At 33.5% G+C, this 27,716-nt stretch overlaps 2 protein-coding genes across 3 annotated transcripts in view; one reads left to right on the forward strand and one right to left on the reverse strand.

The window, feature by feature from the left end:
• LOC139486720 (uncharacterized) overlaps nt 1-27,716 on the forward strand; it is a 167,215-nt gene that overhangs the window by 85,065 nt on the left and 54,434 nt on the right. Inside the window, exons 41-43 of the mRNA XM_071271644.1 lie at nt 1,368-1,432; nt 2,848-3,053; nt 3,755-3,819. Of these exons, the coding sequence (XP_071127745.1) occupies nt 1,368-1,432; nt 2,848-3,053; nt 3,755-3,819 (336 nt within the window). The remainder of the gene's footprint in view (nt 1-1,367; nt 1,433-2,847; nt 3,054-3,754; nt 3,820-27,716) is intronic.
• Nucleotides 7,943-26,376, reverse strand: LOC139486721 (uncharacterized). Of its 2 annotated transcripts, XM_071271646.1 has the most exons (6): nt 26,255-26,376; nt 21,866-22,500; nt 20,281-20,505; nt 20,194-20,226; nt 17,744-17,810; nt 7,943-8,781 (listed from the first exon to the last, which is right to left on the reverse strand). In XM_071271646.1, the coding sequence occupies exons 2-6, from the start codon at nt 22,496-22,498 to the stop codon at nt 7,958-7,960; spliced, it is 1,782 nt and encodes a 593-aa protein (XP_071127747.1). In that variant the 5' UTR covers nt 22,499-22,500; nt 26,255-26,376; the 3' UTR covers nt 7,943-7,957. The 2 variants fall into 2 exon arrangements, with proteins under 2 accessions (XP_071127747.1, XP_071127746.1); XM_071271645.1 differs by having other exon boundaries at nt 20,194-20,505.

Raw genomic sequence — 27,716 nt, forward strand, 5'->3', positions numbered from 1 at the left:
TAAAGTGAAAAGACAAATCATTATTCATATAAGATATATTTCAACCAAAAACATACCCTCAGCGTATGGTACAATTCAGGTTCAAAAAGAGAACTTCCTCTGTTACCTGTTTAAACAAATAACAACTAATATAATAACTAAACCTAACTGATTACAAAAGATATACAGAACATAATAAAATACAATACAACTGTAATACTTAAACTTTCACAACTACTGTTATCAACAAATGCACATGCATTGTTTACAATTTACTGGATGTTTACAATCCGTAAGATGCGCCGGCATCTATTGCATGTCATTACTATCGTGACGTATTGCATTCCTAACATACCAAAGATAAGAGAAGGCTTCAGCAATATCCCATGCTGAACGCATGAAAAATCAGATTACATTAATCACTATCAACAGGTGTGTGAGAAACAATAATGACCTGAGATAATTATTTAACAATAGGGAATACCACCGATCATTATTTAAATTACATTAAGATAAGAAAATAATCTTTACCGTTAAATGGATAATAAAATTGATTACAAGTTAAAGACTTAATTAACAAATCTAATTACTCAATTTCTGCTTACGAAAAGTACGAAGATAATATTTAACAAATTCGGGAAAGATAAAAAAAAAAATTAAATAATGGATTTACAAAGCATACGAACGAATTCTAGAAAATAATGAAACTAAATTTCAAGGCTTTTCTACTCGGCAATTCTTATACATTTCATAACAATATAATTCTAAAAAATGTAGTTTCAAGATTAATGTAACATAAAACAACATCTATACAATAAAGTAACTAAGTAACATATAATAAAAATATCAAACTGACCTTAACATGAGAATCTTTCCTACTGACAAAATATACCTCTAAAAAATAGTGATATCTGAACAGTCAGCGTGCGTATGCCACAAGTTCCCAAAATCTCTAAAATTTCACTTAACCCACGTGATTAAAACCCGGGAAACTAATTAATAAGATTAATAAAAATTAATATAAAAATTGATTTTTGAATATAACCAATTACAAATATCTACGTTTTCATTAAAAACTTTCTTTAAATATACAAATGCAAAAAATAAAATTTATTTTATTTCTCAAATGTGCTTCTGTTTGGATTCTAGCATTATCGTCTGCAGATCTCATATTTCTTAATCTACTACATGGTAACTAATTAAAACAACACACATGACCCCAATTCATTCGTTTACACGTGAATTCATTCTGTGAATCTTATCAAGAAATCTAATACACATTGATCATAAAATGATCATAAAAACATTATGAGCTTAACAAGATTGTACAATTAGACACAAAAATATTGACGTGCAAATTACTATTATATTGATTATTTATTTTATAGTCTTTCCTATATCCACCAAAACTACAAAAAGGAATGAAAGTTGTTGTGAAGCTGGATATTGACAGGTAAGGTAGTAGATGTATAGAGCTGTAAACAATATGTCTTATTGTGTATACTAAAATTACATCCAATATTTGTCCAGCACAAAATACTATTATTAACTAGTGAAATTTTAGTTCAAAAATTTTTGGCATAGTAGTTAGCATGTCTAGGACAGGAATTCATTCGTCTGTCATAAAGATGATTTATGATGAGCAGTTATAGGAAGTATAGGCATAAAATTTCAAAAAAACATTTTTTTTCTCACAATTTTACCTTCCTTGGAACTTTTATGTATTTGTAACTATGTTGTAACATTCTAAATTGATAAGTCACTAATATTGCAACCCAGCCTTTTAGACTTAACAATTGTTTGCTATTACCAGGTACATTTAAGTGGATTGTATTTATCTTAATGATTGTTGATATTGAAGTGGATTTTGTAACAGGTTCTAAACTGGGTAATATGGTTTCTATCATTTTCATCATTCTGAAACTGTTGGATAGTTGTTTCATTATGCAATCATACCACATTATATTATTTATAACTGCAACTTGAGGTCTCAAATGGTTATAAATGAAAAAAAATAACATAAATTCAATTGCATTAATTGAGATGGAAAAAAATTAAACAATTCAAATGAGAAAGCTAATGGTCTAATTTATAACTAAACAATTTAAAAATAAAAACAAATATTACAGACATAACCAACAAGAACCACTAAACTACATGCTCCTGACTTGGGACAGGCATATGAAGAAAGTGGTGGGTTAACTATGTTTGTAAGTGCTCAACCCCCTCCTAAACCTGGGACTGTGGTGTAACAGCAAAACATAAAATCACCTATAAAAATCAGTTGAAAAAGGCTTATAATGGTTTACTTTTATAAATTGTTAATTGGATGGAGAGTTGTCTCATTGGCACTCACACCACATCTTCCTATACCTATTAACTCATTAAATAGATACAAAGAAAAACATCAAACATCAAACACAAACAGATGTGGCAAGGTAGATATCAATTCCTCATCCTTAACAACAAAAAAGACACTAAGAACTGATCTGAGAGTACTCACAGCAGTATGTTATACTCATTATAAAATGTACACATAAATTATACAAACACTAAAATAGTTGAGTAATGTTGAGTTACATGTGTTACACATCATAAGTCAGCTTTTGATAAATACAGTATGTACAAAAACATAAACATTTCTAAGTTGAACTGCTTCCTATAGATATTATCCTCAACCACAATGTATAACATGGGGACTTAAATTGCACCTATTTTGACATTTTTTTTTCATTTAATTTTCATTTTGATCCAGCACCATTTTGTTATCATGGTAAAGGTAAACAGTCAAAGATAAAGAAGTTTTCCAATTATATTCTTTTATTTTATACAATTATCTAAGCAGAACATTTGTATAATTTTTCATAGTTCTGGAGACCAGTTTGCAGATGCTGTGATATCTGAAATCTATGATGGTGGTGGATACTGTTTTGAGTACACTTCACCTGGTAAAGTTTACACAGGAAATGAGAAGATTTGTGTTGGAACAATGGATTGTGGGATAGAAGATGCAGATTGGGAAGAGATAGAGAGGAAAGGGAACAAGGAGGAAATGAAAATACAACTTTTTTCATGTAAGATTTTGTGTAGTGTGGCACTATGTTTAGGAGAAGGTTATTGATAATTTAAAGAACATATTTTTTTTGACATCGATATAAATAAATTTAGATTATTCCGGTGTTGTTTAAGGTGGTACCTAACACTACAGGGAGATCACTCTGTAAAGTCAGCTAAACGTTGTAATGACGTTGCGATGTAAGGGGAATATTAAGCTTCTCAACGATCAAAATGTGTGTTTGTCAAACTGCTATATAACCAGTTTAATTTTTCAAACAAAACGGTTGGTTCAAAATTTTTGAAATTTTTATATTTTTGTTAAAGGGTCACAGTAAATACTTTGTCAAAATTTTATTAAAATTGAACGAGCCAAATTAATTTAAGTGAAAGTGTTAGGTACCACCTTAAGTGAAAATTCCAGATTTTTGAAAAATAACTTCCAGTAAAATTGAAATTACAAAATATTCTCAAAAAAAAAATTCATGATGTTCTGTTAAAACATTTAAGAAAAAAATGGAGAAATTATATTTTTTCCAGTATAAATTGAAATTAAAAAGTATTCACAAAAATTAGGAAATTCACAATGAACAAATTATATTCTTTATTCAAAGACATTCTGAACTTTAAAAAAAAATAAATTTGGCATTCACTTTTAAATCATTTATAGAAATAGAATTGGTTTTTGTCATAACTTAATAATGACCTGTTCTGTTTTCAGCCCCCAGTAATATGTCCCTGCTGCATAGAACCTATGTCCCAGCACCACCACACCTAGTTACAAAGGTAAGGTATACCATGTGTAACACAGTCAGAACCTATGTCCCAGCACCACCACACCAAGTATCACTGTAACATAGTCAGAACCTATGTCCAAGCACCACCATACCTAGTTACAAAGGTAAGGTATACAATGTGTAACACAGTCAGAACCTATGTCCCAGCACCACCACACCTAGTTACCAAGGCAAGGTATACAATGTGTTACACAGTCAGAACCTATGTCCCAGCACCATCACACCTAGTTACAAAGGTAAGGTATACAATGTGTAACACAGTCAGAACCTATGTCCCAGCACCACCACACCTAGTTACAAAGGTAAGGTATACAATGTGTAACACTGTCAGAACCTATGTCCCAGCACCACCACAACTAGTAACAAAGGTAAGGTATACAATGTGTAACACAGTGTCAGAACCTATGTCCCAGCACCACCACACCTAGTAACAAAGGTAAGGTATACAATGTGTAACACAGTCAGAACCTATGTCCCAGCACCACCACAACTAGTAACAAAGGTAAGGTATACAATGTGTAACACAGTCAGAACCTATATCCCAGCACCACCACACCTAGTAACAAAGGTAAGGTATACAATGTGTAACACAGTCAGAACCTATGTCCCAGCACCACCACACCTAGTTACAAAGGTAAGGTATACAATGTGTAACACAGTCAGAACCCATGTCCCAGCACCACCACACCTAGTAACAAAGGTAAGGTATACAATGTGTAACACAGTCAGAACCTATGTCCCAGCACCACCACACCTAGTTACAAAGGTAAGATATACAATGTGTAACACAGTCAGAACCTATGTCCCAGCACCATCACGCCTAGTTACAAAGGTAAAGTATACAATGTGTAACACAGTGTCAGAACCTATATCCCAGCACCACCACACCTAGTAACAAAGGTAAGGTATACCATGTGTAACACAGTCAGAACCTATGTCCCAGCACCACCACACCTAGTTACAAAGGTAAGGTATACAATGTGTAACACAGTCAGAACCTATGTCTAAGCACCACCACACCTAGTTACAAAGGTAAGGTATACAATGTGTAACACAGTCAGAACCCATGTCCCAGCACCACCACACCTAGTAACAAAGGTAAGGTATACAATGTGTAACACAGTCAGAACCTATGTCCCAGCACCACCACACCTAGTTACAAAGGTAAGGTATACAATGTGTAACACAGTGTCAGAACCTATGTCCCAGCACCACCACACCTAGTTACAAAGGTAAGGTATACAATGTGTAACACAGTGTCAGAACCTATGTCCCAGCACCACCACACCTAGTTACAATGGTAAGGTATATAATGTGTAACACAGTCAGAACCTATGTCCCAGCACCACCACACCTAGTTACAATGGTAAGATATACAATGTGTAACACTGTCAGAACCTATGTCCCAGCACCACCACACCTAGTTACAATGGTAAGATATACAATGTGTAACACAGTCAGAACCTATGTCCCAGCACCACCACACCTAGTTACAATGGTAAGGTATACAATGTGTAACACTGTCAGAACCTATGTCCCAGCACCACCACACCTAGTTACAAAGGTAAGGTATACAATGTGTAACACTGTCAGAACCTATGTCCCAGCACCACCACACCTAGTTACAATGGTAAGGTATACAATGTGTAACACAGTCAGAACCTATGTCCAAGCACCACCACACCTAGTTACCAAGGTAAGGTATACAATGTGTAACACAGTCAGAACCTATGTCCCAGCACCACCACACCTAGTTACAATGGTAAGATATACAATGTGTAACACTGTCAGAACCTATGTCCCAGCACCACCACACCTAATTACAAAGGTATGGTATACAATGTGTAACACTGTCAGAACCTATGTCCCAGCACCACCACACCTAGTTACAATGGTAAGATATACAATGTGTAACACAGTCAGAACCTATGTCCCAGCACCACCACACCTAGTTACAAAGGTAAGGTATACAATGTGTAACACAGTCAGAACCTATATCCCAGCACCACCACACCTAGTTACAAAGGTAAGGTATACAATGTGTAACACAGTCAGAACCTATGTCCCAGCACCACCACACCTAGTTACAAAGGTAAGGTATACAATGTGTAACACAGTCAGAACCTATGTCCCAGCACCACCACACCTAGTTACAATGGTAAGATATACAATGTGTAACACTGTCAGAACCTATGTCCCAGCACCACCACACCTGGTGACAATGGTAAGGTATACAATGTGTAACACTGTCAGAACCTATGTCCCAGCACCACCACACTTATTAACAAAGGTAAGGTATACAATGTGTAACACAGTCAGAACCTATGTCCCAGCACCACCACACCTAGTTACAAAGGTAAGGTATACAATGTGTAACACAGTCAGAACCTATGTCCCAGCACCATCACACCTGGTGACAATGGTAAGGGTACAATGTGTAACACAGTCAGAACCTATGTCCCAGCACCACCACACCTAGTAACAAAGGTAAGGTATACAATGTGTAACACTGTCAGAACCTATGTCCCAGCACCACCACACCTAGTTACAATGGTAAGATATACAATGTGTAACACAGTCAGAACCTATGTCCCAGCACCACCACACCTAGTTACAAAGGTCAGGTATACAATGTGTAACACAGTCAGAACCTAGATCCCAGCACAACCACATCTAGTAACAAAGGTAAGATATACAATGTGTAACACTGTCAGAACCTATGTCCCAGCACCACCACACCTAGATACAATGGTAAGATATACAATGTGTAACACTGTCAGAACCTATGTCCCAGCACCACCACACCTAGTTACAAAGGTAAGGTATACAATGTGTAACACTGTCAGAACCTATGTCCCAGCACCACCACACCTAGTTACAATGGTAAGATATACAATGTGTAACACAGTCAGAACCTATGTCCCAGCACCACCACACCTAGTAACAAAGGTAAGGTATACAATGTGTAACACTGTCAGAACCTATGTCCCAGCACCACCACACCTAGTTACAAAGGTAAGATATACGATGTGTAACACAGTCAGAACCTATGTCCCAGCACCACCACATTTAGTTACAATGGTAAGGTATACAATGTGTAACACAGTCAGAACCTATGTCCCAGCACCACCACACCTAGTTACAAAGGTAAGGTATACAATGTGTAACACTGTCAGAACCTATGTCCCAGCACCATCACGCCTAGTTACAATGGTAAGGTATACAATGTGTAACACTGTCAGAACCTATATCCCAGCACCACCACACCTAGTTACAATGGTAAGGTATACAATGTGTAACACAGTGTCAGAACCTATGTCCCAGCACCACCACACCTAGTAACAAAGGTAAGGTATACAATGTGTAACACTGTCAGAACCTATGTCCCAGCACCACCACACCTGGTGACAATGGTAAGGTATACAATGTGTAACACAGTCAGAACCTATGTCCCAGCACCACCACACTTAGTAACAAAGGTAAGGTATACAATGTGTAACACAGTCAGAACCTATGTCCCAGCACCACCACACCTAGTTACAAAGGTAAGGTATACAATGTGTAACACAGTCAGAACCTATGTCCAAGCACCACCACACCTAGTAACAAAGGTAAGGTATACAATGTGTAACACTGTCAGAACCTATGTCCCAGCACCACCACACCTAGATACAATGGTAAGGTATACAATGTGTAACACAGTCAGAACCTATGTCCCAGCACCACCACACCTAGTTACAATGGTAAGGTATACAATGTGTAACACAGTCAGAACCTATGTCCCAGCACCACCACACCTAGTTACAAAGGTAAGGTATACAATGTGTAACACTGTCAGAACCTATATCCCAGCACCACCACACCTAGTTACAAAGGTAAGGTATACAATGTGTAACACTGTCAGAACCTATGTCCCAGCACCACAACATCTAGTAACAAAGGTAAGGTACACAATGTGTAATAGGGTCAATCCCATTCTGTTCTATAATTATTTAGTAAAAATTGGCTTAAAAACTTTTTATTTCATAATCATTTATCTCTGTTTTTCAAATGTAACCTAGTCAAGGAGGCACACATCATACAACTCACTTGAAATCTCAAAAGAATATAAAGAAACAAAACATAGTTTAAATCTCATTATACAATAGAACAACTACTTTCTTACCTAATGAAATTTGAATCGTAGTAAGTTTTCTTTGTTTTTTATTATAACTGATATTTTTTGTAATGTCACATAGTTGTAGATCTGTGACAGTTTTATACTGTTTACCATCAGATGACACATGTTGTACTGATTTATCTTCACACATCACATATAGACTGCCATCTTGTAGTGAAGTCATATCCCAGGGTGTTGATGTTAATGTTAGGTAGTGATTTCTGTTATCAGCATAACTGTACCAGAACAGTGTGTTGTTGTTGTTGTCATAGTTGGCATTACAGTAGTATATTCTGTCACCAGAACCATGCAACCTACCAGGATTACAAATAGTCTTAATTGTCTGTATCACCTGTCCTATCTTAAGATCTATGATCCATAGTTTGCGGACACCACTAGCAACTAACTTGTTGTTTTTAGTTGTAACGACATCATCCAAACACAAAATTTCAGGTACTGATATTGATTTAAGATTTAATCTATTGTTGATGTCAAACAGCTCTATAGACCTTCTTAAACACAGTGTAACAGCTACTGTAGAGTTGTTGACAGCTGTAACATGGCCTGGCATATCCTGTACATGTATACTGTCTACCTGTGATCCATCTGTATTACAGATCAGTAGTCTCTTCTGCCTAGGTAAACATATCACCAGTCTACCGTCATCCATCATCACTATATCTGATACTCCTCTCCAGGAAATATCAAATTCTAATGTCAGGTCTATCTTGTGATGTAGTTTGAAGATAGACTGTCCACGTTTGTATTTTCTTTTGAAAGGAAGTCTTTTTTCTGAAGAAAATAAATAACAGACTGCTTATGTTGTAAAATTCATAAGTGGTATTAGATATTTAAGGACTTGAATAAGGGAAATGTAATGCATAAAAAGAATAGATTATAAATGAAGAAAATAGAGTACAATTTTATAGGATATCCAAAGTTTTACTATATTGTGTTATGAAGCCATAAAATGACAGTAAATGTATATATCTACATGTATATATAAATTTTAATTTTAATTCTTAATTTAAATTGTTTCTGGTGAAGATAAATCCAGAAAAGTGCTTTGTACCCCAAAAAATGGTGAGACATAGCGATCCTACATTTCATCGACGGTGGTGGCAGGTGCGGCAGTGTCCATAAATATTCACTCTGTAGTTAAGTTTTAATAACTTTCTTAAAATAAAACTATCCTGAATTTCTACCAAACTTGGACAGAAGTTTGGTTATGATCATATGATAGTATTCAGAATAAAGTTTGAAGAAAAAACCTTTTGTTTATCTGTATTTTACTTATAAATGGACTTTTTTTTCTGCCAGTTAACATTACATTCACTCTGTGGTTAAAAGTTTTTAAAATTTAAATAACTTTCTTAAACTATCCTAGATTTCTACAAAACTAGAACAAAAGCTTGTTTTTTATCAGAAGATGGTATCCAGATGTAATTATTGCAAGCAAATATCCGTTTTAGCTCACCTGGCCCAAAGGGCCAAGTGAGCTTTTCCCATCACTGCGTCCGTCGTCGTTGTTCACTTTTACAAAAATCTTCTCCTCTGAAACTACTGGGCCAAATAAAACCAAACTTGGCCACAATCATCATTGGGGTATTTAGTTTAAAAAATGTGTCCGGTGACATGGCCAACCAACCAAGATGGCTGCCATGGCTAAAAATAGAACATAGGGGTAAAATGCAGTTTTTGGCTTATAACTCAAAAACCAAAGCATTTCGAGCAAATCTGACATGGGGGTAAAATTGTTAATCCGGTCAAGATATATCTGCCCTGAAATTTTCAGATGAATAGGACAATCCATTGTTGGGTTGCTGCCCCTGAATTGGTAATTTTAAGGAAATTTTACTGTTTTTGGTTATTATCTTGAATATTATTATAGATAGAGATAAACTGTAAACAGCAATAATGTTCAGCAAAGTAAGATTTACAAATAAGTCAACGTGACCAAAATGTTCAGTTGACTCCTTTAGGAGTTATTGCCCTTTATAGTCAATTTTTAACCATTTTTCGTAAATCTTAATTATCTTTTACAAAAATCTTCTCCTCTGAAACTACTAGGCCAAATTAATCCAAACTTGGCCACAATCATCATTGGGGTATCTAGTTTAAAAAATTTGTCCAATGACCTGGCAAACCAACCAAGATGGCCACCATGGCTAAAAATAGAACATAGGGGTAAAATGCAGTTTTTGGCTTATAACTCAAAAACCAAAGCATTTAGAGCAAATCTGACATGGGGTATAATTGTTTATCAGGTGAAAGATATATCTGCCCTGAAATTTTCAGATAAATCGGACAACCCGCTGTTGGGTTGATGCCCCTGAATTGCTAATTTTAAGGAAATTTTACTGTTTTTGGTTATTATCTTGAATATTATTATAGATGGAGATAAACTGTAAACAGCAGTAATGTTCAGCAAAGTAAGATTTACAAATAAGTCAACGTGACCGAAATGGTCAGTTGACCCCTTTAGGAGTTATTGCCCTTTATAGTCAATTTTTAACCATTTTTCGTAAATCTTGGTTATCATTTACAAAAATCTTCTCCTCTGAAACTACTGGGTCAAATTAATCCATACTTGGCCACAATCATCTTTGGGGTATTTAGTTTGAAAAATGTGTCCAGTGACCCGGCCTTCAAATCAAGATGGCCGCCACAGCTAAAAATAGAACATAAGGGAAAAATGCAGTTTTTGGCTTATAACTGAAAAACAAAAGCATTTGAGCAAATCTGACATAGGGTAAATCAGGTCAAGAGCTATCTGCTCTAAAGTTTTCAGATGATTTGGACAACCTGTTGTTGGGTTGCTGCCCCTGAATCGGTAATTTTAAGGAAATTTTACTGTTTTTGGTTTTTTTCTTGAATATTATTATAGATAGAGATAAACTGTAAACAGCAATAATGTTCAGCAAAGTAAGATTTACAAATAAGTCAACGTGACTAAAATGGTCAGTTGACTCCTTTAGGAGTTATTGCCCTTTATAGTCAATTTTTAATCATTTTTCGTAAATCTTAGTTATCTTTTACAAAAATCTTCTTCTCTGAAACTACTGGGCCAAATTAATCCAAACTTGGCCACAATCATCTTTGGAGTTTTAAGTTTAAAAGATGTGTCCGGTGACTCAGCCATCAAATCAAGATGGCCGCCACGGCAAAGAATAGAACATAGGGGTTAAAATGCATTTTTTGGCTTATAACTTAAAAACCAACGCATTAAGAGCAAATCTGACATTGAGTAAAATTATTTATCAGATCAAGATCTATCTTCCCTGAAATTTTCAGATGAATCAGACAACCCGTTGTTGGGTTGCTGCCCCTGAATTGGTAATTTTAAGGAAATTTTGCTGTTTTTGGTTATTATCTTGAATTTTATTATAGATAGAGATAAACTGTAAACAGCAAAATGTTCAGCAAAGTAAGATTTACAAATAAGTCAACTTGACTGAAATGGTCAGTTGACCCCTTTAGGAGTTATTGCCCTTTATAGTCAATTTTTAACCATTTTTCGTAAATCTTGGTTATCATTTACAAAAATCTTCTCCTCTGAAACTACTGAGCCAAACTAATCCAAACTTGGCCACAATCATCTTTGGGGTATCTAGTTTTAAAAATGTGTCTGGTGACCCGGCCTTCAAATCAAGATGGCGGCCACAGTTTAAAATAGAACATAGGGGTAAAATGCAGTTTTTGGCTTATAACTGAAAAAGCAAATCATTTGAGCAAATCTGACTGGGTAAAATTGTTTATCAGGTCAAGATCTATCTGCTCTACAATTTTCAGATGAATCGGACAACCCCTTGTTGGGTTGCTGCCCCTGAATCGGTAATTTAAAGGAAATTTTGCTGTTTTTGGTATTATCTTGAATATTATTATAGATAGAGATAAACTGTAAACAGCAATAATGTTCAGCAAAGTAAGATTTACAAATAAGCCAATGTAACTGAAATGGTCAATTGACCCCCTAAGGAGTTATTGTCCTTTATAGTAAATTTTTTACAATTTTCATAAAATTTGTAAATTTTTATTAACATTTTCCACTGAAACTACTGGGTCAAGTTCATTATAGATAGAGATAATTGAAAGCAGCAAGACTGTTTAGTAAAGTAAGATGTACAAACACATCACCATCACCAAAACACAATTTTGTCATGAATCCCATGCTTCCTTTGTTTAATATTCACATAGACTAAGGTGAGCAACACGGGCTCTTTAGAGCCTCTAGTTTAGCTCACCTGGCCCATAGGGCCAAGTGAGCTTTTCTCATCACTTGGCGTCCGTCGTTGTTGTTCACGTTTACAAAAATCTTTTCCTCTGAAACTACTGAGCTAAAATTAACCAAACTTGGCCACAATCATCATTGGGGTATCTAGTTTAAAAAATGTGTCGGGTGACTCCGCCAACCAACCAAGATGGCTGCCATGGCTAAAAATAGAACATAAGGGTAAAATGCAGTTTTTGGCTTATAACTCAAAAAACCAAAGCATTTAGAGCAAATCTGACAGAGTAAAATTGTTTATCAGGTCAAGAATCTGCCCACAAATTTTCAGATGTATCGGACAACCCCTCTTTAGGTTGCTGCCCCTGAATTGGTAATTTTAAGGAAATTTTGCTGTTTTTGGTTATTATCTTGAATATTATTTTAGATAGAGATAAACTGTAAACAGCAATAATGTTCAGCAAAGTAAGATTTACAAATAAGTCAACATGAACGAAATGGTCACTTGACCCCTTTAGGAGTTATTGCCCTTTATAGTCAATTTTTAACCATTTTTCGTAAATCTTAGTAATCTTTTACAAAAATCTTCTCCTCTGAAACTACTCGGCCAAATTAATCCAAACTTGGCCACAATCATCTTTGGAGTTTTTAGTTTAAAAGATGTGTCCAGTGACTCAGCCATCAAATCAAGATGGCCGCCACGGCAAAGAATAGAACATAGGGGTTAAAATGCATTTTTTGGCTTATAACTTAAAAACCAACGCATTAAGAGCAAATCTGACATTGAGTAAAATTATTTATCAGATCAAGATCTATCTTCCCTGAAATTTTCAGATGAATCAGACAACCCGTTGTTGGGTTGCTGCCCCTGAATTGGTAATTTTAAGGAAATTTTGCTGTTTTTGGTTATTATCTTGAATTTTATTATAGATAGAGATAAACTGTAAACAGCAAAATGTTCAGCAAAGTAAGATTTACAAATAAGTCAACTTGACTAAAATGGTCAGTTGACCCCTTTAGGAGTTATTGCCCTTTATAGTCAATTTTTAACCATTTTTCGTAAATCTTGGTTATCATTTACAAAAATCTTCTCCTCTGAAACTACTGAGCCAAACTAATCCAAACTTGGCCACAATCATCTTTGGGGTATCTAGTTTTAAAAATGTGTCTGGTGACCCGGCCTTCAAATCAAGATGGCGGCCACAGTTTAAAATAGAACATAGGGGTAAAATGCAGTTTTTGGCTTATAACTGAAAAAGCAAATCATTTGAGCAAATCTGACTGGGTAAAATTGTTTATCAGGTCAAGATCTATCTGCTCTACAATTTTCAGATGAATCGGACAACCCCTTGTTGGGTTGCTGCCCCTGAATCGGTAATTTTAAGGAAATTTTGCTGTTTTTGGTTATTATCTTGAATATTATTTTAGATAGAGATAAACTGTAAACAGCAATAATGTTCAGCAAAGTAAGATTTACAAATAAGTCAATGTAACTGAAATGGTCAATTGACCCCCTAAGGAGTTATTGTCCTTTATAGTAAATTTTTTACAATTTTCATAAAATTTGTAAATTTTTATTAACATTTTCCACTGAAACTACTGGGTCAAGTTCATTATAGATAGAGATAATTGAAAGCAGCAAGACTGTTTAGTAAAGTAAGATGTACAAACACATCACCATCACCAAAACACAATTTTGTCATGAATCCCATGCTTCCTTTGTTTAATATTCACATAGACTAAGGTGAGCAACACAGGCTCTTTAGAGCCTCTAGTTTAGCTCACCTGGCCCATAGGGCCAAGTGAGCTTTTCTCATCACTTGGCGTCCGTCGTTGTTGTTCACGTTTACAAAAATCTTTTCCTCTGAAACTACTGAGCTAAAATTAACCAAACTTGGCCACAATCATCATTGGGGTATCTAGTTTAAAAAATGTGTCGGGTGACTCCGCCAACCAACCAAGATGGCTGCCATGGCTAAAAATAGAACATAAGGGTAAAATGCAGTTTTTGGCTTATAACTCAAAAAACCAAAGCATTTAGAGCAAATCTGACAGAGTAAAATTGTTTATCAGGTCAAGAATCTGCCCACAAATTTTCAGATGTATCGGACAACCCCTCTTTAGGTTGCTGCCCCTGAATTGGTAATTTTAAGGAAATTTTGCTGTTTTTGGTTATTATCTTGAATATTATTTTAGATAGAGATAAACTGTAAACAGCAATAATGTTCAGCAAAGTAAGATTTACAAATAAGTCAACATAAACGAAATGGTCACTTGACCCCTTTAGGAGTTATTGCCCTTTATAGTCAATTTTTAACCATTTTTCGTAAATCTTAGTAATCTTTTACAAAAATCTTCTCCTCTGAAACTACTCGGCTAAATTAATTCAAACTTGGCCACAATCATCTTTGGGGTATGTAGTTTGAAAAATGTGTCCAACCAAGATGGCCGCCATGGCTAAAAATAAAACATAGGGGTAAAATGCAGTTTTTGGCTTATAACTCAAAAACCAAAGCATTTAGAGCAAATCTGACATGGGTAAAATTGTTAATCAGGTCAAGATCTATCTGCCCTGAAATTTCCAGATGAATCGGACAACCTGTTGTTGGGTTGCTTCCCCTGAATTGGTGATTTTAAGGAAAGTTTGCTGTTTTTGGTTATTATCTTGAATATTATTATAGATAGAGATAAACTGTAAACAGCAATAATGTTCAGCAAAGTAAGATTTACAAATAAGTCATCATGACTAAAATGGTCAATTGACCCCCTAAGGAGTTATTGTCCTTTATAGTCAATTTCTAATAATTTTCATAAAATTTGTAAATTTTCACTAACATTTTCCACTGAAACTACTGGGCCAAGTTCATTATAGATAGAGATAATTGTAAGCAGCAAGAAAGTTTAGTAAAGTAAGATCTACAAACACATCACCATCACCAAAACACAATTTTGTCATGAATCCATTTGCTTCCTTTTGTTTAATATTCACATAGACCAAGGTGAGCGACACAGGCTCTAGATTCCTATTTTACTTATAAATGAACTTAGTTTTTCTGCCAGCTAACATAACATTCACTCTGTGGTTAAAGTCATATGAAATGAGTGACTGGTGAAAAACAATGTTTATCTAATTCTTGAACCAATGCATGTATATGTATATGTAATACAGTAAATAGGTGAAATTAGGAATTACATGTATTACTAAATTTAGGAATTACATGTAATTCCTGATGCACTCAGTAAATACAAGTAATTCCTGAAACGGCCCAGTTATTACCAGTAATTACTAATTTTAAAATGAATTTTTACACCTATTTACTAACTGTTTAAACAATGTTGTAATATGGTCAGCTGATCAAAAGTTATGGTAATACTATCTATAGAAGATCAATGAATATTCTTATAAAGTGATCAGCCTAAAATGTACCTTTTTGTTATAGAAGCATTATTTTCGAGATATAAAAAAAATTTAAATATGATTTTTTTGTTTTTGTTAAATCATAATTAATGAAAATGATATAGTGAAATTATAATTAACTTTTTAGCAGTCAATCTGGTTCTATTTTACTAAAATAAGCTGAGAAACATGGTTGATGAGTTGTGCACTTGTAAGTGAATAATTGGACCTCACTGAATACATATTCATGTGACCTTCAATTCAACCCCTAAATGGAGATAAGTTACCGATGTATTCATATTTGAATTTGTGAGGGTTTCACGGAACCCAGTATCTCGCCTACGTTTGCTGTTAGTTGCAGGCTCAACAAAGATGGGGAAATTTTTTTTATTTTTTCCTCCATATACAATCTTTTGACTAGTACTGTAAAGAAGCTTCTGTCCTATGGTTAAAATCCATGATGGTTTATGAAATCTAATAAATGTTTAAAAAAACTTAAACCGCAGATTGTATGTAATGTTGACTGGAAGAAACGAAGTCCATTTATAAGGAATATACGAAAGAGGATTTTTTTTTTACAAACTTTACTTCCGGATATTATCTTACGATCATAAACAAGCTTCTGTCCAAGTTTGGTATAAATACAGGATATTTTGAGAAAGTTATAAAAATTTTAAAAACTTTAACCACAGTGTGAATGTAATGTTAGCTGGCATAAAAACTAAGTCCATTTATAAGTAAAATACGAAAACTTGATTTTACATTTACAAAATTTACTTCTTGAAAACTATCTTATGATCAATTCATAAATAAGCTTCAGTTCAAGTTTGGTAGAAATCAAGGATAATTTAGGAAAGTTATCAAAGTTTAAAGAACTAACCAAATAGTGAATATTTGTGAATGCTGCTGACCAAAGTCGCAGGCTCAAAAAAAAAACCAGAATGACAACATTGAGAGTAAAACAAAAGGAATGAACCATTTAGTTGTCTTATTCAATCCACAAAAAGATGATTCTTATACAGGTAAAAACGATGATAAAATTTTGTTGCAAGTATATAAGCTTTAGTTTGGAGGTTTTAAAAAACTCATAAAAAAGTGAAACACAGAAATCGTAAAAGCAATTTAACTTATGTCATTGGGCATATTTATATGCAAAGTATGCCCGATGGAGATTTTAATTCAAAGAAATTACGAGATTTTAAGAACTATGAAGATTATTTAACCAAATTTTGCATTTTCGAATGTCTCTGATCAAAAAGACGAATTATAACTTTAATTTGAAAACAAATATATCAAGTTAGTAAATAGCTGTAAAAATGACCAAAAAAAATCAGTGAATATCGGTAATCACTGAAACAACTAGTAAATACATGTAATTACTAAATTGGCTAGTAATTACAGGTATTTACTGAAATGTTTAGTAATTACGTGTAATTCCTAATTTCACCTATTTATTGTAACATATATACTTAAACTTAGTCTTCTGTGCATGATTTTATCATTTTTTACACAAACATATTGCATAATCGTCAATTTTTTCTCTATCTGTCTGTTATTATATGAAAATATGGTGTCTCAGTTATTGTCATGTTTTGAAGCTGCAGTTTACAATTGTCACTTACAGTAAACAATCAACAAAGAAACATGGATATTAAACACGTGTATTACATGTACAATCAGTCAATAGTTTATTTCAGTTACAAAATCATGCGTATTGTGATCACTGGATTTTTACGAGAAGGGTCACACTAAGGTCACATTGCATACAGAAAACATGTCGACAAATTGCTTCCTGGAAGCATGCAATTAAAAAAAAAATTAAAGAATTTTCTTAAAAAAAAAATATATGTACACATGAAAACTATCCATTTTGTTATAAAAAAAAAAAAACCACATGCATCATAGTTTTAATTTGAGGTTTCATATGACTAAAGTTTTTAAAATTTTGATAATTTTCTTAAACTATCCTGAATTTCTACCATAAAACATGGAGAAATAAATTTGGAAAGGGTTAAAAAAAAAAATGACAAGTAACACTGTCCACACTAGGGACTATATTTGTGGACAACCGAAATCAAAGGACAATATCTGCATACTCTGACCTAATAAACTAAATATAGGTTACTTACCTTGATTACCACTCCTCTCTGCATAACATTGGCATGCCATACCTCTCCTGGCATAAAACAATAACTCCTGTAAACAATAAAGCATAGTTTGATATGTATAGATTCTACCACTGCATCAAGTGTGATACAATTTTTATCCACTAGAGACCATTACATTTTCAAATTTAACTATCGAAAGTGAATAAAAATTGTATTACACAAGATTTGGTTGTAGAATCTGTTTCTCAAATGATTTTCAAACAATACACAGTCAAACTTATTCCTTCTTTTCGAATGATCTGCAAATTGATGTGTTCTTTCCATGTGAATACAATCGGCATGGTCGCCTTTTTTCACAGTATGAAAGCAAGAAAATTTGACATCATTATTGGATTTTTACCAATGAAGAACTTATTTAAGGAAGCCTGCTTGTCATGTTTTGGAATTTTGATCAGATTTTCTGAATTCTCAGGTTTTATCATTTGAATGCCTTAACACATTTTGTCCAGTAATGTTTATGTCATTTCAGTGTTAAAGTGTATCGTCAGATAGTAGGTATTCCTATGAACACTAACTAGGCCTCTTTAATAGGACCAAACTCAGTGAAGACCAGTCATAGTTATATTTGGTTGATACATTCAACAATACCGTTATCTGGATGATATTTTTTCGTTAAATAATCCAGAATTCTCTTAATATTCTTCCGAAATTAACCCAAAAGAACTTACTTTTACTAAATCTAACATTTACAGCAGCAGTTGCCCTTTTCTAGATTTAGACTTTTCAATTTCTAAAGGGAAACTCCATACTAAAATTTACAACAAAAGAGATATTTTTCATTTCCTATTGTTGATTTTCCTTTTCAGCTCACTTTGCCCAAAGGGCCATGTGAGCTTTTCCCATCACTTTGCGTCCGGCGTCCGGCGTAGGCGTCGTCCATCGTCGTTAACTTTTACAAAAATCTTCTCCTCTGAAACTACTGGGCCAAATTAAACCAAACTTGGCCACAATCATCATTTGGGTATCTAGTTTCAAAACATGTGTCCGATGACCCCGCCATCCAACCAAGATGGTCGCCATGTTAAAAATAGAACATAGGGGTAAATGCAGTTTTTAGGTTATAACTCAAAAACCAAAGCATTCAGAGCAAATCTGACATGGTAAAATTGTTTATCAGGTCAAGATCTATCTGCCCTGAAATTTTGAGATGAATCGGACAACCCGTTGTTGGGTTGCTGCCCCTAAATTGGTAATTTTAAGGAAATTTTACTGTTTTGGGTTATTATCTTGAATACTATTATAGATAGAGATAAACTTTTAACAGCAATAATGTTCAACAAAGTTAGATTTACAAAAAAGTCAACATGACCGAAATGGTCTGTTGACCCCTTTAGGAGTTATTGCCCTTTATAGTCAATTTTAACCATTTTTCGTAAATCTTAGTAATCTTTTACAAAAATCTTCTCCTCTGAAACTACTGGGCCAAATTAATCCAAACATGGCCACAATCATCTTTGGGGTATCTAGTTTAAAAAAAGGGGCTGGTGACCCAGCCATCCAACCAAGATGGCCGCCATGGCTAAAAATAGAACATAGGGGTCAAATGCAATTTTTGGCTTTTAACTCAAAAACCAAAGCATTTAGAGCAAATCTGACATCAGGAAAATTGTTTATCAGGTCAAAATCCATCTGCCCTGAAATTTTCAGATGAATCGGACAACCCATTGTTGGGTTGCTGCCCCTAAATTGGTAATTTTAAGGAAATTTTACTGTTTTGGGTTATTATCTTGAATATTATTATAGATAGAGATAAACTTTAAACAGCAATAATGTACAGCAAAGTAAGATTTACAAATAAGTCAACATGACTGAAATGGTCAATTGACCCCCTAAGGAGTTTTTGTCATTTATAGTCAATTTTTAACCATTTTCATAAAATTTGTAAATTTTCACTAACATTTTCCACTGAAACTACTGGGCCATGTTCATTATAGACAGAGATAATTGTAAGCAGCAAGAATGTTCAGTAAAGTAAGATGTACAAACACATCACCATCACCAAAACACAATTTGTCATGAATTTATCTGTGTCCATTGTTTAATATGCACATAGACCAAGGTGAGGGACACAGGCTCTTGAGAGCCTCTAGTTTTTTTATATAGATTAGACTGTTGGTTTTCCTGTTTGAATGGTTTTTCACTTGTAATTTTGGGGCCCTTTATAGCTTGTTGTTCGATGTGAACCAAGGCTCCCTGTTCAAGGCAGTACATTGACCTATAATGGTTTACTTTTATAAATTGTTTTTTGGATGGAGAGTTGTCTCATTGGCACTCGTACCACATCTTCCTATATCTATTTAACCATTCTTACTTTTGACATGTACAAGCTTAATTTTGGTTAGGTTTTTATATTAACTGTTATTATCATTAGATGAGGGGGGAAATGATAACTTATATAATACTCTGCTTACCTGTAGAGATGTATCAATATTCCTCAGTGTACCCTGCATGGATGTTTCCATGTTCTGTAATGAACTTTGTACCGAGCTACCAATCACCTGCATTGATGTTCCCATGTTCTGTAATGAACTTTGTACCGAGCTACCAATCACTTGCATGGACGATTCCATGTTTTGTAGTGAACTTTGAGCTGTTTTATCCATGTTTTGTTGTGAACTTTGTACTGTTGTACCCATGTTTTGTAGTGAACTTTGAACTGTAGTATTCATGTTTTGGAGAGAACCCTGTACTGAGTTGTTCATGGTCTGGATTGTAGAGTAAATCTGTAAATATTTTGAGAATATAGTTTTATAATTGCATGTACATTAGGAATGGAAAAAAGCTTTACACAATCACTCGCTTAAAACCAATTGTAAGTCTTATTTATACCATCCCTATCCCTCTCTAAACCCCTTTCTTGGAATCACTCCTATAACTCCTATAGGTCTGTTTGTGCTGGTTGTGACAGATACAAAACTTTGGATTACCTTGGGATATATAAATGATTCTTGGTATTAGTTGTGGCACATCACTTGAGGGTGAGTCTAATTTAAAGGTTAGAATGTTTGTTCGTGCAAGTTCAAGGTCACAAATTTAATTCAACTTAACATCACTATGCTATAAAAATAAACAAAGTCTAAATGTGATAACCGATATTAAATATTGTTCCCCTAGCAGAGAATGTGTTGAAGGTCAGATGGGATGTCTGTCTGCAGGGTCAAGGTCAAAGTTGTCACAAACTTTGTACTAATCCATGTTCTACTAGAAATTTGAATGCCTTTATTGAAGGACATAAATGATATTTTGTTATGAAAATTGACCACCATCTGTGGACGTGTTACACAATAATATTGAAATGTCTACCTGCCAGGTCAAGCTAACTTCTTTGTATAAGAGGGTTAATACAAAAGGTGGAGTATTGTTTTGTGAGCTTTGCTAGCAGAATACCTCTTGTTTTTAATTAGACAAGATTTTTTTTGTTTTTGTTTTTTCTTTTACAAAGCATGACCTTCACTATTTCTCCCTACGTGTATAAGACAGTTTGAAGGAGAAAGAAAATGTATCATTCCTAGTTTACCTTAATAAGGAATTTATATAGAAAAGTTCTGTCTGAATGTTGATGAAGAAGAAGTATCTAATCTTTAAAATTAGCATCACTTTGTGTTTGTCAATGCAATACACCTTCTTTAAAGAACTCACCATAATGGGTTGAATGTTTCCCTTGCTAATTTGATCATATTGATAAAAAAAAATCAGAAGTTCTATCTATACACACCAGTAGCCAGGGTGTTTCAAGGGGTTTGTATGAAGACCCCTTGAAAACAAATATGCACTGTTAAAGTCTACGTTCTGTTTGAATTGTAACTGTTAAAGTTGAGTATGATTGTATCTGTGAGTCCATGTAACCTCCCCCTTCCCTTAGAATTTCCTGGCTAGTGACCTAGTTTACATCTGTATATATATGCTCATTAGTGGCATTTGAAGAGTAAATTTCAACATTTATTTTTGAGGTTTGATAAGGTTGAATGATTTAACTTTCGAAACAATGTTCCTCAGAATAACCTTCAGAGAGATAACAGGTCCCATTAGATAATTTTTATTAGAGAATCTGTTTTAACAGAATGTGAGAATTACATGACATACCTCATCAAGTCTTTCATGGAGATCAAGAAGACTTGTACAATATTTGCTACATAAAGCTTCATCTAGTGGTCTGGCCTCTATCCTAGTTATGTCATCTTGCTTACTGGGATCCAGTTGTAAGATAAAGTTTGTCAGGTCAGCCCATAGTGTTCTGTACTCTCTTTTGGTTATTGCCCCTTTGATATTGTGACTGAGGTAGTCATTCTTGTATTGTCGTAACTTTTTGATGGCAGCTTTTTCATCAGGTGTAAGGCTGCAGCAGTTAAGTAGAATCAGGCTGGCTAAGGTGATATCTAGTTTGTCTAGTTGTACAGGATTGGCAGAGAACTTACAATGGCAGTCATGTGGATTAACGCCAGGATTAGTTTCTGTATACAGTAGATCCCATTGGCAATATTGGAGTGGGAGGGAACGATTCTTGGAACATTTTGTCTTGTCCTTGCAGCACCAAGTGTTTCTGTGTCGTAGGTGGAACAGGACGTGAATTGTGGATTGTTTATTTAAGAAATCTTGTAGTGATGCTAAGCCGAAGCTTGTATAATCATTTTCTATTCTCTTCCAGAACAATGGAGTGACTACCTCTAGTATTACAGATCCCACTATAAAGTAACGACGACGATCTTCTCTGTCCATATCTATATAGAAAAAAAAACAATCACAATCTTAACTTACACAATTAAACTGATTGAGGTGAATGTGTCTCCACATGAAACCACAAACCCTTCAGGTGAAAATCTGGTACGAAATAAACTTTTAACAGAAGTTACACCCCAGCTCCTTTGTTCTAACAGGGGTGATCTGAGCCGGATCACCCCTACCAGATCACTCCAGTTTGAGTTTCTTTGTTATGCATGCTTTTCTTTGTTCTGTAACATTTTGGCGGGAATGTCAAATCCACTATAAAACTTATAATTAATTATACGGAAAAGACTATCTATCAATATTAACGTAGAAAAAATCCAGTGTACATGCTAGGATTCGAACTCAAGACCTTTAGCATATCAAGCCACGACACATACCACTACACCAGGACGACTGGATACAAAATAATTGTAATTTGACATACTTAAAGGAAGCAAGATCTTTTTATAAGTGGGGGAAGTTGTCAGACATTTATTCAATGGGGTTTTAACCTTTTTCTTTAATTAGTGAGTTTTCAGACTGCTTGTTCAATTTGATTTTACACTTTTTCAAAGTGGGGCAAGTCGGTAAACAACAGTGGGACAATATTTTTATAAAGTGGCGATATAGTGTGGGCCGATTGGCAAGTGTGGTGAGTTGACATTGTTTGATATCTACTCATCGTGTTTGGGGGTCAAAAAGGGTATACATCATATAGTAATATATAAAGTATATTGTTACGGTTGTGTGGCGTTCTAAACTAGATTTTATGAATTGTAAATGGTTTTTCGTCTAATCTAAAACAGCTGGGATGTAAAATAGTTATCCCAGTCGGACTTGGTGTGTCAGTGTTAGATCACCCTCTGGCCTCTGGCCATCGGGGTGATCTTACACTGACACACTGCGTCCTTGTGGGATAACTATTAAGGAAACACAAGCCTTATGGGTGTGTAAGGCTTTTAAAAATGATTTCAACCGGTAAGCAAAAACGTTTTTGATAAAGACTAAGTTTAATTAAGGCATCAGAGTTATTAGTTTTAAATGGTCATACACGTTAACCAGATGCTCTGTAGGGCGCAGCTTTATACAACTGCAAAGGTCGAATCCTGAACAGTTGGGGCAAGTATGGACACAAAATTCAAGCTTGATACAGCTCTGAATTTGGATTGTGATTAAATAGACACAGCATAGGTTTCTGAATGTGGTCTAATGAACTTAAAAAAAATACTTGTTTTTGAGCAATACACTATACTGTTGAATATTAATCCCATCAAAAAAATATTTGAAGAAATTTTTATTTTAATTTCTGAGATTTGGAATGAGAAAAATTGTACCCCCTCCCCCCATAAATTCTTATTTACATCCCCCTTTTTTTTCCACCTCCCCCTTTCCCTTATTCCAAAATTAATCTCAATTCAAATTTATAATGGAGTTTTTTACAATAACTACTCATTTAAATACATCATAAAATATTAAAATAAAAAATGACATCCCTTTGTAGTATGGAAGCTCGCGGTATAATTTCAGAGAGATTTATACACTTAAACACAAGTTATTGACTGTAAACTTCAACAAGTTATTGTCTGGAAACTAGAAAAATGCTTGTTTTTGGCCCTTTTAAGGCCCCTTATTCCTGCATGAATGGGACAATAATGCCCAAAATCAATACCAGCCTTCCTTTTGTGATTTGGAACTTTTTGGTACAATGTCAGAGAGATCCATACACTTACTCACAAGTTATTGTCCAGTAACAACAAAAATGCTTGTTTTTGGCCCCTTTTGGGCCCTTTATTCTTAACTGTTGACACCATGGACCCCAAAAAGAATCCCAACCTTTAACTTGTGGTATTAAACATTGTGGTACAATTTCAGAGCAATTGAAATACTTATACACAAGTTATTATCCTGAAAGTAGAAAAATCCTAAACCAGTGGGACCATCATCCCAAAAATCAATCCCAACCTTTCTTTTGTGGTATTTGAACCTTCTTATTGAATTTCAAAGAGATCCATTCACGTAAACTAAAGTTATTGTCTAGTAACCAAATATGTCTTCGGATGACACAGATGATGATTTTTTTTTATTTTTTATTTATTTTTTCAATAGTCAGGATTTAACATCACCCTTACAGCACCACCTGACTAAGGTGTTACAGGGTTTCAAATATATAACAACAAAAGGCTATTGTTTTATCAAGATTTACACAAACTAAAATATAAATTTTTTGAAATTTTTTAATTTTTTTCTCTCTCTCTTTCACTCTCTCTCTCTCTCCTTCTTTCTCACTCTCTCTTTCTCTCTTTTTTCACAATCTCTTCATATAGAAATATCTATAGATTATTTTAAAATAGAAGAAAAAAAAGAAGGTTTACATGTGCTATGCATATATTACATGTTGTTTGCTCTGTTCCATAAATAGGTCAAAAAGATATATATATATTGATATAAATTTGGTTGTTAGATTACCATTCAGGATAAATAATTAGCATAGGGGCCCAAAGTTTTTCAAGTTCAAAAACTTTGTTGTATTTTCTTGCTGTATATAACTCTAAGTTATAAAAGTTTCTCAGTCTATTTTTTAATTCAATTGCATTTGGAAGCTTTTCTTCTAGCTTGCATTTATATATGTATTTTTTGGCAAAAATTACAAGAAAATTTAAAAATAAGCTTTCTTCTACAAAACCAAGAAAAAAGTTTTTTTTGTTAAAATCAATGTTAACATAGAAATTTTTCAGGCAAGCACAAAACAAATATAAAAAATTTGATGTCACTTGACAATCATTAAATAAATGTCCAATAGTTTCATCTTCACATCTACAAAAAGAACATAACTTTGTATCTTTGATTTTAATCTTATATAAAAATGTATTTGTAGGAATAGTCCTATGTAAAAACTTATATTGGAAATTATACAAATATGTATCTCTACAACATTTCTGAAGTATACAAAAGTATTTCATCCAGTCTTCAATGTTAGAATGCAGCTCATCCTCCCATTTTGAAAATTTTACAACTGGAGGATGTGCACATTTTACAATAAGATTATTATATATGAATTTGATATTTTTACTGCTAGTAATTTTCTCCAAAATTTTTTCCTGCGGAGTAAAATTTTCTAAGTCAGTATCAGTGCTTTCCCTAATACACTGTCTTACCTCCATAGGGATATTTGATATTAAACTGTAATAGTGCATATAATTATTTGTCTGAACTTTTTGTTTAATCTGATCAAATGTGAAAAACAGATGATGATGACATCACACCATTATACGATCCAAATAAAATTTTTGCGGTCGTATAAAAAATGTTGGCTTCTCTTTGATATTCATTATCTTAACCTTTTTATAAAAGAAGTCAAATTTATGAAATTATCCCATATTATTCATAAATTTTCCATTTCATATTATAAAATATTTTGCCCACTTCTTTCCTTAAATGTTTTAGACATCTATCTATTGGTTAGATGTCATTTTATTTTGTGTGGTTGAGCAACATGTCTTATTGACAGATTCACTAAATTTCATTTTTTTTTTTAAATTCAGTGTTAGTGGAAAGTATAAGCACAAAATAATGAAAATGAGTGGGGGTTTACCTCTCAAGGGCTGTATGTCAAAAACTGTTTTTTTTTATTAAATTTATTGAACACAGAATTGATTTTAGACCATACAAATTTTTATTTCCTTGTCTGTGACTTTCATTTTCATTTAATGACTGAGTATCTATATTAGTAAATTCACAATACTAATTATTTATCATTATAAATATTACCTTTCTGTTTAATTATCAAAAGATATTTCCTTTTGAAAGATTTAATCAAATTACTTTCCTTTTAAGTTCATCATAATTTTCAATGGAGAACAATTATCAGCAAACTGGAAATACCCTGTGCTATATAAAGTAACAAAATTTGGAGATAATTTAGACACTGTTTAAGAGGGTCTGCATGGGGTTTAAGGAATTTAAAAAAATAAGCCAAAGTTCAAAATAATGGACTAAAGAATTAAAGTATATATAGGCAAAATATAAAGAATACAGAATAATGGGGTGTAACAATTAAGAAGGAATAAAGAGGTGCAAATTTATAAAGAAAAAAATAATAAAGGACACTTTGGTTGGATCTAACTCATGCACTTACAATATTGTTATTATGACCTTTAAAATTATAAGGCAAATAGTTTTTATGCCTTTTCAAACCATACAAATGCTGATGTAAAAACTAATGATACCTAGTTACAGAGCTGAATTTAATATAAAAAGCAAGTAATAAAATATGGTTGCTTCTAAGCAGCAACTGAAACATGATCTCAGGCAATTTCGACATAAAAATTTCTGGAGGAATTTTGATCTTGTTATCATTGAAATAAATTTATTTACTTCAAATTGTAAGATCAAATATTTCATTTCCATTTTATATACTTGAAAAACCAAAAGTGAATTCAGCCAATTGAAATAGTGATATAATCATTTTGATATTCTTTGTTGAATAAATGTAAACATATTCTGATATTGATGTTTATACAACATATTTTATTAAATGAACATTTTCAATTTCAAATATATTGAACTGTAGATTGTTAATACTAGAAATAAATATCATTTTCTTACAGGCTCATGTTTAAGCTCTAGGCTTTAAACTCTGTGTTAATTCTTTTACAGTGAGTTGACTGTTAGTGTTGCTCTCCACCAATTGCAACTCATTCAAAATTTTGACCCAATTGCAATTTGTTTTATTAAACCAAATTGTTCAACTGGTCAAAATGTGAAAGTGCAAGGTGATAAAATAAAACATACTTACAATCCTATAAGACTTTAACTCCACTTTAATGATGTTGTGACAAAATTAGTTTATCAGTTTGTATAGATATATTATAGTCATTTCCATGCTGAAGAGGAACTGTTTATTTTGAATTGCTATAAAATTGTCCAAACTAAGCTTTCATATAGTTTTTCTTTCTAAAAGTATTCTATATTTATAAGAATCAGATATCATTTTAAATAAAACATCATATATTCAGTAAAATATGTGTGAAATAACAATATGCTATTGATAAATTTTCAGGGGAGATAACCTAAAATATTATTCTTTTGAATAAAGACTTTTTGAAAGAAAAGTTATTATCTCCCCCATGGAAACTTCCTACAAACATATATTGCAATTTTACACATATTTTACTGAATATGAAATGTTTTAATTCACATAATGTCTGATTCTTATAAATATAAAATTGAG

The sequence above is a fragment of the Mytilus edulis genome, chromosome 8, assembly GCF_963676685.1.
Source record: "Mytilus edulis chromosome 8, xbMytEdul2.2, whole genome shotgun sequence".
Lineage (NCBI taxonomy): Eukaryota > Metazoa > Mollusca > Bivalvia > Mytilida > Mytilidae > Mytilus > Mytilus edulis.